The 12,500-nt window shown below is 40.0% G+C and overlaps 1 protein-coding gene across 4 annotated transcripts in view; it reads right to left on the reverse strand.

The window, feature by feature from the left end:
* The window catches only part of diaph3 (diaphanous-related formin 3), a 290,424-nt gene that overhangs the window by 178,401 nt on the left and 99,523 nt on the right, over positions 1-12,500 (reverse strand). For all 4 annotated transcript variants that reach the window (XM_060876191.1, XM_060876199.1, XM_060876172.1 and 1 more), the window contains 3 exons: positions 12,348-12,453; positions 2,902-3,012; positions 2,200-2,318 (listed from right to left, as the gene is read on the reverse strand). In XM_060876191.1, coding sequence (XP_060732174.1) covers positions 2,200-2,318; positions 2,902-3,012; positions 12,348-12,453 — 336 coding nt within the window. The remainder of the gene's footprint in view (positions 1-2,199; positions 2,319-2,901; positions 3,013-12,347; positions 12,454-12,500) is intronic.

Consider the following 12,500-nt stretch of genomic DNA (forward strand, 5'->3'; position numbering starts at 1 on the left):
CAGACAAACATGCTGACTCACACAGACATTTACACGCAGACACACGCAGACAAACATGCTGACTCACACAGACATTTACACGCAGACACACATGGAGACAAACATGCTGACTCACACAGACATTTACACGCAGACACACGCAGATATTTATGCTGACTCACACAGACATTTACACGCAGACACACATGGAGACAAACATGCTGACTCACACAGACATTTACACGCAGACACACGCAGACACACACGCAGACAAACATGCTGACTCACACAGATATTTACACGCAGACAAACATGCTGACTCACAGACATTTACACGCAGACACACGCAGACACACACGCAGACAAACATGCTGACTCACACAGATATTTACACGCAGACAAACATGCTGACTCACACACAGACATTTACACGCAGACACACGCAGACAAACATGCTGACACACAGACATTTACACGCAGACACACGCAGACAAACATGCTGACTCACACACAGACATTTACACGCAGACACACACGCAGACATTTATGCTGACTCACACACAGACATTTACACGCAGATATTTATGCTGACTCACACACAGACATTTACACGCAGATATTTATGCTGACTCACACACAGACATTTACACGCAGATATTTATGCTGACTCACAGACATTTACACGCAGACACACGCAGGCAAACATGCTGACTCACACACAGACATTTACATGCAGACACACACGCAGACAAACATGCTGACACACACAGACATTTACACGCAAACACACGCAGACATTTATGCTGACTCACACACAGACATTTACACGCAGACACACACGCAGACATTTATGCTGACTCACACACAGACATTTACACGCAGATATTTATGCTGACTCACACAGACATTTACACGCAGACACACATGGAGACAAACATGCTGACTCTCACAGACATTTACACGCAGACACACGCAGGCAAACATGCTGACTCACACAGACATTTACATGCAGACACACACGCAGACAAACATGCTGACTCTCACAGACATTTACACGCAGTCACACGCAGACAAACATGCTGACTCACACACAGACATTTACATGCAGCCACACACGCAGACAAACATGCTGACTCACACACAGACATTTACACGCAGACACACGCAGACAAACATGCTGACTCACACACAGACATTTACACGCAAACACACACGCAGACATTTACACGCAGACATTTATGCTGACTCACACAGACATTTACAGGCAGACACACACGCAGACAAACATGCTGACTCACACACAGACATTTAAATGCACACACTCGCACGCAGACATTTACACACAGACACTTATGCTGACTCACACAGACATTTATACGCAGACAAACATGCTGACTCACACGCAAACATTTAAATGCAGACACACGCACGCAGACATTTACACGCAGACACTTGTGCTGACTCACACGCAGACATTTACACGCAGACACACTCACAGACATTTACATGCAGACACTCGCACGCACACATGCAGACACATGCACGCAGACATTTATGCTGACTCACACGCAGACATTTACACAAAGACACTAGCACGCAGACATTTATGCTGACTCACACACAGACATTTACACGCAGATACACTCACAGACATTTACATGCAGACACATGCACGCAGACATTTATGCTGACTCACACGCAGACATTTACACACAGACACTAGCACGCAGACATTTATGCTGACTCACACGCAGACATTTACACGCAGACACACTCACAGACATTTACATGCAGACACACGCATGCACACACGCAGACACATGCACGCAGACATTTATGCTGACTCACACGCAGACATTTACACGCAGACGCATGCACGCACACAGACACGCGCGCACACAGACACCCATGATGACACACGTACACGCACATGCACAGAGATGCACAGTGAACCGTATGGGAGAAAACCTTTTTAATACATTCCTCTGACAAAAGGGAAGGAAGGAGAGTGATTTATGAGTGAAGATAAATCTAAGAAAATAAAAATCAATTGCAACCAGTGTGTGTACCGGAAACACATTACCCCCGTTAGACTGCTTAGAGTATGACCATGCTGTTACTGGCAGAGATGAATGAGGGTTTAAAGAGAATGGGACAAAAAATAAGGAAGGGGGAGAAGCACAGAGGGGATTTCAGTAATTTCAGCCAAAAAAAGGATATTCAAATTCACTCCTAATGTCTTCCAGGCGATGAGAAAACTCCAACATGTCCTCCTCTTTATGTTCCTCAAACACCTTTAGCTGGATGTCCAGAGCCTCATTTCTGATAGCACCCAGAGTCTACAAACAAGCAGAAGCACAGGAGAGAAAACAGCAATAAAGAATGAGGAGGATAATGAAATGAAGCAAAAGCAGTGATAAAGAGTCGAGAAAGAACACGTGATGAAGAAACACACTGCAGGAAAAGTTCTTTTCTTTTCTTTATAGATATTTGGCTTGAATCTATTCTCTTGTCCTGCAGCAGTTCTATGTTTTGAATAATAAATAAGACGTGAGCCTGGCATTAATCTTCCTCACAGACCTGCACTCTTTTCCATTTAGTGAACCTGGTGTCTGTTTTGTGTGTGCAGCTGGGTTCAGTTCATTCTCTGATGCTGAAAGAACATAATCGGCAGAAAAAGCAGGAAAGCGAAAAATAAGGAGATAAAACGAAAGACGCTGAGCAACAAAGAGTTAGAGAGAGAGAGAGAGAGAGAGAGAGAGAGAGAGAGAAACCAGTCTGATCCCTGCTGTACCTATTGATTCAGCTGGACGACCTCTGCTCGAGGTCTCATAAATTATTCGCTGCGCAATTTTACAATATTTCACTCAAGTGGACAACTCATTTCAATAATAATACACAGTCGGTAGGCAGTCCGCTTACCGGCAATATCTCTCGCAGGCCACAGCGCATGAACTCATTTCGGATGTGCAGCCTGAAGTCCAACTCATCAGGAGACGTAACGAGAGCGTTGATGAGCTGCATGCAAGCCACCTAGGAAGAGAAGATAAGGTTCAGGTTCACCAAACTGAGTACCCGTGTGTGTGTGTATGTGTGTCTGTCTGTTTAAGGGTACAAGTATTACAAATCCACAGTAAAGTATAATAAACCAAATTCAGATAAAAGACAAGGCACGGTTATTTCTAGGGATGATATTTGACATCTTTTGAGACCTTCCTCTCTCTCAGGACCTGTTTATGTCCCTGACTATTTTATTTATAATATTATCAACAGGGGATTGAATGCTAAAGCTCCCGTGCTCAAAGGCTGGAGCGACTGACTTATTTACAGAGTTTATACTGATCTGCAAACAGCGTACTGTTTATTAAAAAATAAAAATATCTGCAATGACACAAAAAACACCCACTCACTCATTCATTCTGAAGATGTAGAACCTGAAAAGATTTGTTAACATATCGCCTGTGTAGAAACTTTACGACTTTTGTCCTTTAAGCTGTTTTTTTATTTAACAAACCAACAAATCAGCCAACAAACAAACAAAAATCTGAAATTTCTTTCTTTAACATTTCATCTAATCAGTTTTAAATTCTTTTTAAATTCATGATTATTTCTCATCCGATTACGATTCTGGAATTCCTAATAACCGGTATTTAATAGACAAATTTAACCCCATAACCCTGTGATTAGGATTAGTCAGTTGAAGACTAAAAACCGTAAAAACGTCAGAGATTCTGCCTCATCGACGCCATCTCTGGGTTTCACAAGTCTAAATCAGTTCGTCTGATCCAGTCGACCGACACACCAACACTCCATATCTGATCAAACTCTGTTCAGTTCTAATCTGTTATATTCTAGGCGTAATATTCCTTCATCCTGTAAATCTACGTTGTTATTTCGATGAGCCGATGATCTGTATAAATTAAAATGAAAATGAGCCTGAGTCTGATTATGACATCGTTAACAACTTTAGAATGAGCTGAGAACAGCGATGCGGTTGCACGACTGGAACCGAGAGAAACACAATCTCTGTATTTAAGACATAATCATAAACAGTTCACTGTGTGTTTGTGTAAAACCATGTACATATTGAAGGAGTGCTTTTTCTCTGGCTTATTAAAGTCTCTCCTTTTTGGTTATAATTGTGTTGGGATTATAGAAATAGATTTTCAGATAATATGGTAAACTTGCTACTGCCTGTATAATTGTGAAGTTTCTAAACAATCCTCATGCTTATTCAGTCATAATTATAAGTATTTAAAGACATAATCAATATATAATCCCAAAGCAGCTGTTTGTTTCATGTTGTTATAGAAGAAGAAGCCTTTATTATAGAAAAAAACAACAAGAAGGTTTGGAGTTTTCGGTACAGGATGAGGGACGCAAAGTGTCGGGGGTTTTGGGGGTCCTGCTGTAAAGCTGAATACCAAGAACGAATGTCTAACAAACCGTTGTTGTGTACATCACTAACAAACACTAATATAAACATAAATAAATATATTAAATATTAGCACAAATGCAGAAGGAAATAATCTATTTATTTATTTTTTTTTTTTGGATTAATTTCGCTTGCAGTTTGTTGACAGAAAGAAACAAGCTGACAGTTGGTAGTTACCCCAGTGTCTGTAGCTTGTCAGGATGATGACGCTTGATGAATGGGGGGGATGTGCTAGCTCAAGTGGTTAAGGTTCTGGGATGTTGATTGTTGTTGAGCTGCCACTGTTGGGCCCCTTAGCAAGGCCCTTAACGCCTGCTGCGCTAACGGCAACATCCAAATGGGATATGCACAAAGAATTTTACTACAGGTGACAAAAATAAAGACTTCGTCGTCTTCTAAAGGGGTTGATGTTGGAAAAAGGAACAAAAATCCATCAGCCACAGGAGGACAAAACTAATCTATATAATAATAACGTCCCTGAGCTGCTGCAAGTTGCCATTACGATACTATTATAGTAACTCGCAGTCGGGAGCTGGGTCAAAATCTGTGGGAAATTTTTAGCCGTACTTTGTACACATAAAGTGACTGACAGCCAATAAGAAGAGTGTGTACACGAATCAAATAGGAGCGATAGTCAGAGGAAAGTGGATTCAAGTGTTTCTTTCCCCCTTGCTCGTACTCTAAATCGGGACGAAGCTACAGCACGTGAGATGATATGCAGCTGATTAAACCTCCTTGTGGTCTGTGATCCTTTACTCGCAGGAGCGTTGGGTTAGTTAGCGAGCACATGATAGCTGTCTCTGGAGCTTCAAAACTAAAGAGTGAATCATCCAGAGAATCTGCTGGCCCTTGTGTAGGAATTTATTGCTCTGGTATTTATTTTTAGTTTTCACTATCTAGTTAGTTCATACATTTTTCTGCAGGCTTGTGAATAAAACAGACAGATTAGATAATATTAATTAAATGCACTAAGAACACAGCCTGGGTGATATAAATACAAACATCCAGGGATCAGAAGTGATTTTTTTCTTTCCCTCTATGTTTTATAGTAGCTAGAGAGTGGAATAAGCTCAAATCTATACAAATGTTTCTGCTAAAACATTAAGCGGTGTCATAAAACAGCATTTGCCTTTTGACACGTTTCAAAGCTGGAGCGAGAACAAACATATGAGTGTCAAAGCTAGCAGCTAAAGCAATAGCAAACCCTGAACAGAACAGCTTTTACCCTCACACTCATGTTAAAGACCTGAAATCCACATTAAATGATTTATGATATTGTTCTCATTGATGAATTTCCTCCACATCTTTTAACCTTGACGGTTCGTATTTACGCTCGTAAGTGACCCGTGTCTGCAGATGCTTTTCAAATCAAACCTTCGAGGAAAAGCTGATTTGCTCTGAAGGTCAAGCTGACCACACAGCTTTTATTTATGATCAGGACAACAAGGCCAAGGGAGGCCTGTGCTGCTTTAAAAAACATTACTAGAAGCCCTACATAATTTTTGGCACGTTTGCAACTGCTGATATACGACCAAAATAATATGAAGAAGGAAGCGATCTCTGAGCTCGAAACGAAAAGACAAAAACGTTTTCTAATCTAGACTTTTTACCCAAAGGTGCACAAGTTTTGCATTATGGTGTATTTTGTTGTTAAAGTAAAATATATGTGTATTGAAAATATAGAAAGAAAGACGGCATGTTATTTTAATCTAAGTAACTAAATCCAGCAATGCTAATAAATATATGATACTCTTCATGGTTCGCTGCTGAAATGATGTCAAATTAAATGACACAAAAAATTATGGGTAACAAAGTTGGAAGCGCATACTTTTATAAAATGGTTTTATAAACTATAGCATTAAAGTTTACTAGAATTAAGGGATTCAAACCTGTTCTAGCATGACAATGCCCTTGTGAACAAGGCACAGAGTTCCATGATGACATGGTTTGGATCTCTTAGAAAGAAAAAAACCTTGAACACTTTGGAATGAACTACAACACCGACTGCCTTCCCAGAACTCCTCACTAAACAGCAGCATCTGACCTCACTTACTGCTCTTGTGGAGAAGGAACACAAGTGCCTACACACACATACACACCCTCAATACAGTGTTACCGTAGCAACAGAAAGTTATCATCTTTTCCTCCTTTCTTTCTGGCTAATTACAAAAGCAAAGTTTTTCTTTCATTAGTGAGCTCCCGTTTAGAGAAACAATATTTCGTCAAGTTTCGAGAGTATTCGTCCTCTTGAGTGAGAACAGACGAGTCGTCGTGTATTGAGCAGTGTGACCTCTGCACTCACGTCTGCGTAAGCCTGCGAAGAACAGATCAGCGGAGTGTTCACAGAACAGAAGAGAACTGAGTACTCACACAACTTTCTTCTGATACTTTCATGCTCACATACTGTGAAATGAAGCAGATAGAGCTGATTACCGCACTGTGGTCCCTTGAGGTTGCTGAATTTCCTATACAGGCAAATCTTGTGTTATAATAACACAGAGGCAAATAAAAGCAAAGAAACAGCAGCAGTGTCTATACGAGCCGGTATGCTCGTCTGATGTAAGAGAAAAGGAAGTAAATGGGACGTAGATGGACCTTAATTTGAAATAAGAATAAAAAGTGATCTCTAAATGATTCATACGATTGAAGAGGATATGTTTTTGTGTTGGAAACAATAATTTGCAGACTCTTTTAATAAAACATCACAAAGACCATCCAGTTGGCCTTCGCAGGTACGAATGGGTTTGCCTTAGAGCAATAGCTCTCTGCCCTGAACTGCCTTTTTTAATTTTTGAAGATTTCTCCTTTCCCAAGGTAGGCTGGAGGAAATGCAGCATTACTCCTTCAGGCTCCTCGGTTATTCTTAAATACTTAAGAATGAATTAAGTATTTAAAGTTGGTAAAGTCTCTTCGATAAAAACTGACCTCGGGAATTTCTATACTGGTTTGGAGGTCTCAGCTTCATACGTATTGTACACTAAAGGATTCTTGCTCCAGAATTGTGAAGGTCCAAATCTGCACACATGCAGTCATGGGAAAAAGAAAGTACACCCTCCTTCAAGTTTATTTATATGTTTATAAGTCAGTAGTCCTCACCAACTTCTACAAACAAACAAATAAACTCTGGTGGAAAGAGATACAACAGAAACTCAATATATGGTACTTTATGGTACAATATTCCTACTTCCACAGTCATTATGAGTGTAAGTTGATTTCAGATGTTCCTAATGAAATGCAGAAGATTAAACGCTCAATACGTCTGAGTGCCTCTCTAAAGGTTATGCCGGTTTCATATTCTGGAACAGTCAGGTGTATGTTTAAAATATGGCAAGAAGAAATGAACTCAGAGAGCCAGCGAGTGTTGCTCATCATTCTGGAAGCGGTTAAAAGGGCATCTCCAAACAATTTTTTCCAAACAATTCACTATTCCACACTGACAAGGACTGTTTACAGATGGAAAGCCTTCGATGCAAAAAATACACATAATGAAATAAAGAAATAATAGTAAATAAAATAATAGCAGTAATAATACATGATTAAACTAAAGTCATTCGGTAAAAGATCAGTAAAAGAATGTACAAATGTGGTATATTTCATGGAAGGTAGGCTGGGAAAAAGCCTTTTCCTTCTAAAAGAAAAAAGGTTGCACAACTTGCCATGTATCGGGACTAAATCCTGTAGGACCGATGAGACTGAGGTGTTTGTTCATCATGTGCGACGCCATGTTTGGCAAAAACTAAATACAGTATCACTACAAAAAAAAAAAAAAACAGCACGGTGATAAATCTGCTGCTGGTGAGCACGTCAAATTATGTATTCTAAGATATACGATGCTCAAGATCAAATAATTTGAGGTTCTTTTACAATTTCTTTTTACAGTTGTGGGTTTAAAGCCAGATATAGTGTTATAAAGGTGCTAGACTCCCTTTGCAATGGGAACGCGAGGTTCACAGTATTACAGGCATGTTCGTGCCATCACGGTGCCATCTTGCCTGATAAAGCACACAAGCTCTCCTCATTTGACTGTAGTGTTAATTTCGTCAGACGAGACGAGACGAAATATGTTCGTCAACAACCTTTTTTTCATGACTAAGACGAGACGATGACAAGACTGCACCACTGTCCAAAAACGCTGACTAAGACTAAATTAACATGCATTATTGTTGACGAAAAAAGACGAGACGGAAATGTTTTGTATAAAATAAAAACTAAGATAAAATCTCTCTTCATTTTCGTCTACAATTGTCTCTGCTTTTTCATCAGCTGTTACGCCTTTAAAATATTCACGAGTTTGCGGCTTCGCGCTGTTGCTCAAGTTACAGGTCCGCGAAGCGGATCCCTCTTATTATATTGCTACCTACCAAATAAATCGATAATTTGACACAAAATGATGATTTAAAAAGAAGTTTATTGATTTAAAAACAATTGTATTGTTTCTGCTAAATAGTGCTCTGCTAAATCCGTCTCTACGGTTAGAATCCTGTGTGTCCATGGCAACGCTCTGTTTTTCATGGCAACGGTGTGTTATAGTTCGCAGCGGTCTGTTATCAAGAAATAAAACAGTGTGTGCGTAGAAAGAATTCGTCCACACGCCGCTCAAAAAAATAAATAATTAAAATAAAAACTCCTGAGCGCAAGTCCACCCCTGGTCTAGGCAGCTTTTTGTGTTAAATATTTCCTGTCGCTGCGCAGGCTCTTTTATTGTACATGACAGCTTATGTCCCGATGACCGGTCTTTGCATTACGATTAAAAGCAGTATCAATAAAGTAAAAAATGTGATGTGCAGTCAAGTTCGAGTGTATGCACTGTTTAAACGTGTGTTCTCAACTTCTCACTGATACTTTTGTGATTCGCGGAGTTTTGATATTGTTTCTTATTCAAAAGTGGTGACAGAAAAAACTCAGCACCCCCAACCTGAAACCTCTTCCCAAGCCCCTGTCACGATCACATCATAATCAAAATTAATAATTAGGCTTAAAAACAAATGTATATGTAAGGGAATCAAGTTTAACAATTACATGTAATATTGCTCCAAATATCATCAATAATGGTGTGTGCAATACCATGTATAACTTGCATTAAGTTGGTAATATATATATATATATACATACATACACACACTGTATATATACCTACAGTTTTGATCTTAGGCTTTTCATTAAGTTATTTATTTCCACTATAACACTTGTGTTCCTGATATTATTGCATTTAATGAGGCCTCGTTGTATTTATTCTTACAACAGATTCCAGATGTGGTCAAGCTACAATTTTTTGACTAAAACTAGACTAAAATTAAAAAACTTTTAGTCGACTAAAACTAGACTAAGATACCTTGAGTTTTCTTTTGACTAAAACTAGACTAAAATGATGAGACTTTTAGTCGACTAAAACTAAGACTAACAAAAAAGATATGTGAATGACTAAATATGACTAAAACTAACAAGGACATTTGGCACAAGACTAAGACTAAATTAAAAATAGGTGACGAAATTAACACTATTTGACTGTAGGCAAAACCGAGCAAAAGGAATGCCTTTAAATTAGAAGCACAATTCCCAATTGGTAATGCAGCATTTTTCTGTGTGTGTGTGTGTTAGTGTGTACGTGTTGGCAGGCAGTGCATGATACAAATGACACATTACTCCATGAAGGCAGAACTGAGAGTCGCTCTTCTCACCTCCCTCTGCTACCAATTATACTTAAGCACTGAGGCTTTTATCAGTCTTAAGAATGCAGCCAGTCAGTTAATACAACACAACGCTGCTGTTCTACACAGTGAGAGTAGAGCATGCGTGTCCCTCGAGTGTATACACAAACAAATCACTCTGTCAATCACATACACATTCACTCACAGCACACACAAACCCACATACACATTCACACACAGCACATCAACACACACACAGCACACACAAACCCACATACACATTCACACACAGCACATCAACACACATACTGTACACACAGCACACACAAACCCACATACACACAGCACACACAAACCCACATTCACTCACAGCACACAAACCCACTCACCTCACTCTCTCACTCACCCACCCCACTCACTCCATTCACCTCACCCACTCCCCTCACTCACCCACTCACTCCACTTACTCACCCCACTCACCTCACCCACTCCCCTCACTCACCCCATTCACCTCACTCACTCACAAACCTACCTCACTCACTCCCCCTCACTCACCCCATTCACCTCACTCACTCACAAACCTACCTCACTCACTCCCCCTCACTCACCCACTCACCTCTCACTCCACCTCACTCACGCACTCACCTCCCACTAACCCACCTCGCCTCACTCACCTACTCACCTCACCTTCACTCACTCTCCTCATTCACTCACCCTCACACTCACCTCACCTCACTCACTCACTCGATCAGGCACTGATTCCAGGCGAGCAGGTCTGTGTATTACATTTGGGATGCTGGTCAGACCATTCAGTGAACAGGCTGTAAAGCACAGCACTAATTGTGCAAAGTGTTTCTACAGTCAATAATGACAGTGATGATACTCCACTTAATTCATTTTGTTAATACACCTTTACATTGGCCTGATATCAGGATCATCATCGCAGTAAATCTCTGTTGCTTTATTATAGTCCTATTTATAGCAGATGGTACGGGAACCTGGGTTAATTGGTTCTTTTTTCTCTGCTTTCTTGTAAAAATTACAGACCAAATTATTTCAGGTTGTTTTTTTTGTGTGTTTTTTGTTTTTTTTAAACCAACTTTCTGGACACCTGGTCATTTATTTTTACAAGAGCACTGTGCAAAACATCCCTATTGTGAGATGGCAGGAAAGGGGCTGGACTTCCTGCCAGTGTTAGTTAATATTCTATTATTCGAGAGTTTGAATCATTCTGTTGACCTGCAATCGAAAAAAAAAAAAATTGAATGACTAACAACAGTAGTGTTTGTTTTTCTTTTTAATACACAGGCATGTTGCGAATGCTTGCTTTGTAATTGCTATAATTAAACCTAAAGTAAAAAGAAAGGAAGCTGCTAATATGAGGTATTCTGTTAGCAAGAAAATATGTGATAACTATGTATTAAAATGAGATCATATTCAGATCGCATACTGACAACATGGTAACAAGCCTTAGTGATGGAAAGAAACCAGAAAATACAATTACTGAAAGATCTGTCTGCCAGCTGGGGATTTCTGCCAGTAGAATTTTGAAATGAAATATACTCTATAAGTAAAGTGTAATTTGAACATTACAGAAACATCATTCTGCTGCACTATACATGTTCGGTAAATAAAGGGAATGAGAGGATTTCTGGTGTTACCGTGTTTTCCCCCGAGGTTACTGCTTAAACCACCATTTGTCGTCAGATTTTTGTAGAGATATCTTTATAGACATGTCACTGATGCATTAGAATAAAGCAAACTGAAGTATTCTTTCACCAGCAAATCGCTTCCCAAAAAAACGATGGCAGTAAAACAGGAGGTTCCAAATAAAGTAACAAGTTCCAAAGGCTCTCCGAACCCTGCCAGATCCGACGATTAGCGAGCTGCCTGGTTGGCTGTAATTTTACTGAGCTATTGTTAGATGTGACTCGTGAAGAACAAGGTAAAAACTCTGAAAGCTCCTCTGGTGGTTTGTAATGTTGACGTTGTGCTGAAGCAAGTAGAGAGCAATTTATTTCACCAACTCTTGGCTCCTCGAGGGATTTGCGTTATATGTTGTGACTGTGCGATTCCGCAGGGAATTCTTAGACTAAACAGAACCCTGAAGACAACTTACTTGTAAATATTAATTAATGTCACCTTGGAGTGTGTGTAACACCTCTGCAATATGGAATCAAAACAAATTTCAGAACCGTGCATATCTGTACTACATATATCTGTACTACATATACTGTATACAGATGATGTGAGTCCAGACGAACGGTGTGTGTGTTGTGTCTCACCTGGAGCTGGACGGAGCGATCAGTGAGACCCTGGACTATAGGGCTGAAGCGGCTGGTCTCTCTCCTCTCCCCGGCACTGGTGATGGCTTCAAGCACCTTCTCCAAGCTGAACACACAAAAACACCACAAACAGTAGACAAAAGGCTAAGACTA

This window comes from Tachysurus vachellii, chromosome 1, assembly GCF_030014155.1.
Source record: "Tachysurus vachellii isolate PV-2020 chromosome 1, HZAU_Pvac_v1, whole genome shotgun sequence".
NCBI lineage: Eukaryota > Metazoa > Chordata > Actinopteri > Siluriformes > Bagridae > Tachysurus > Tachysurus vachellii.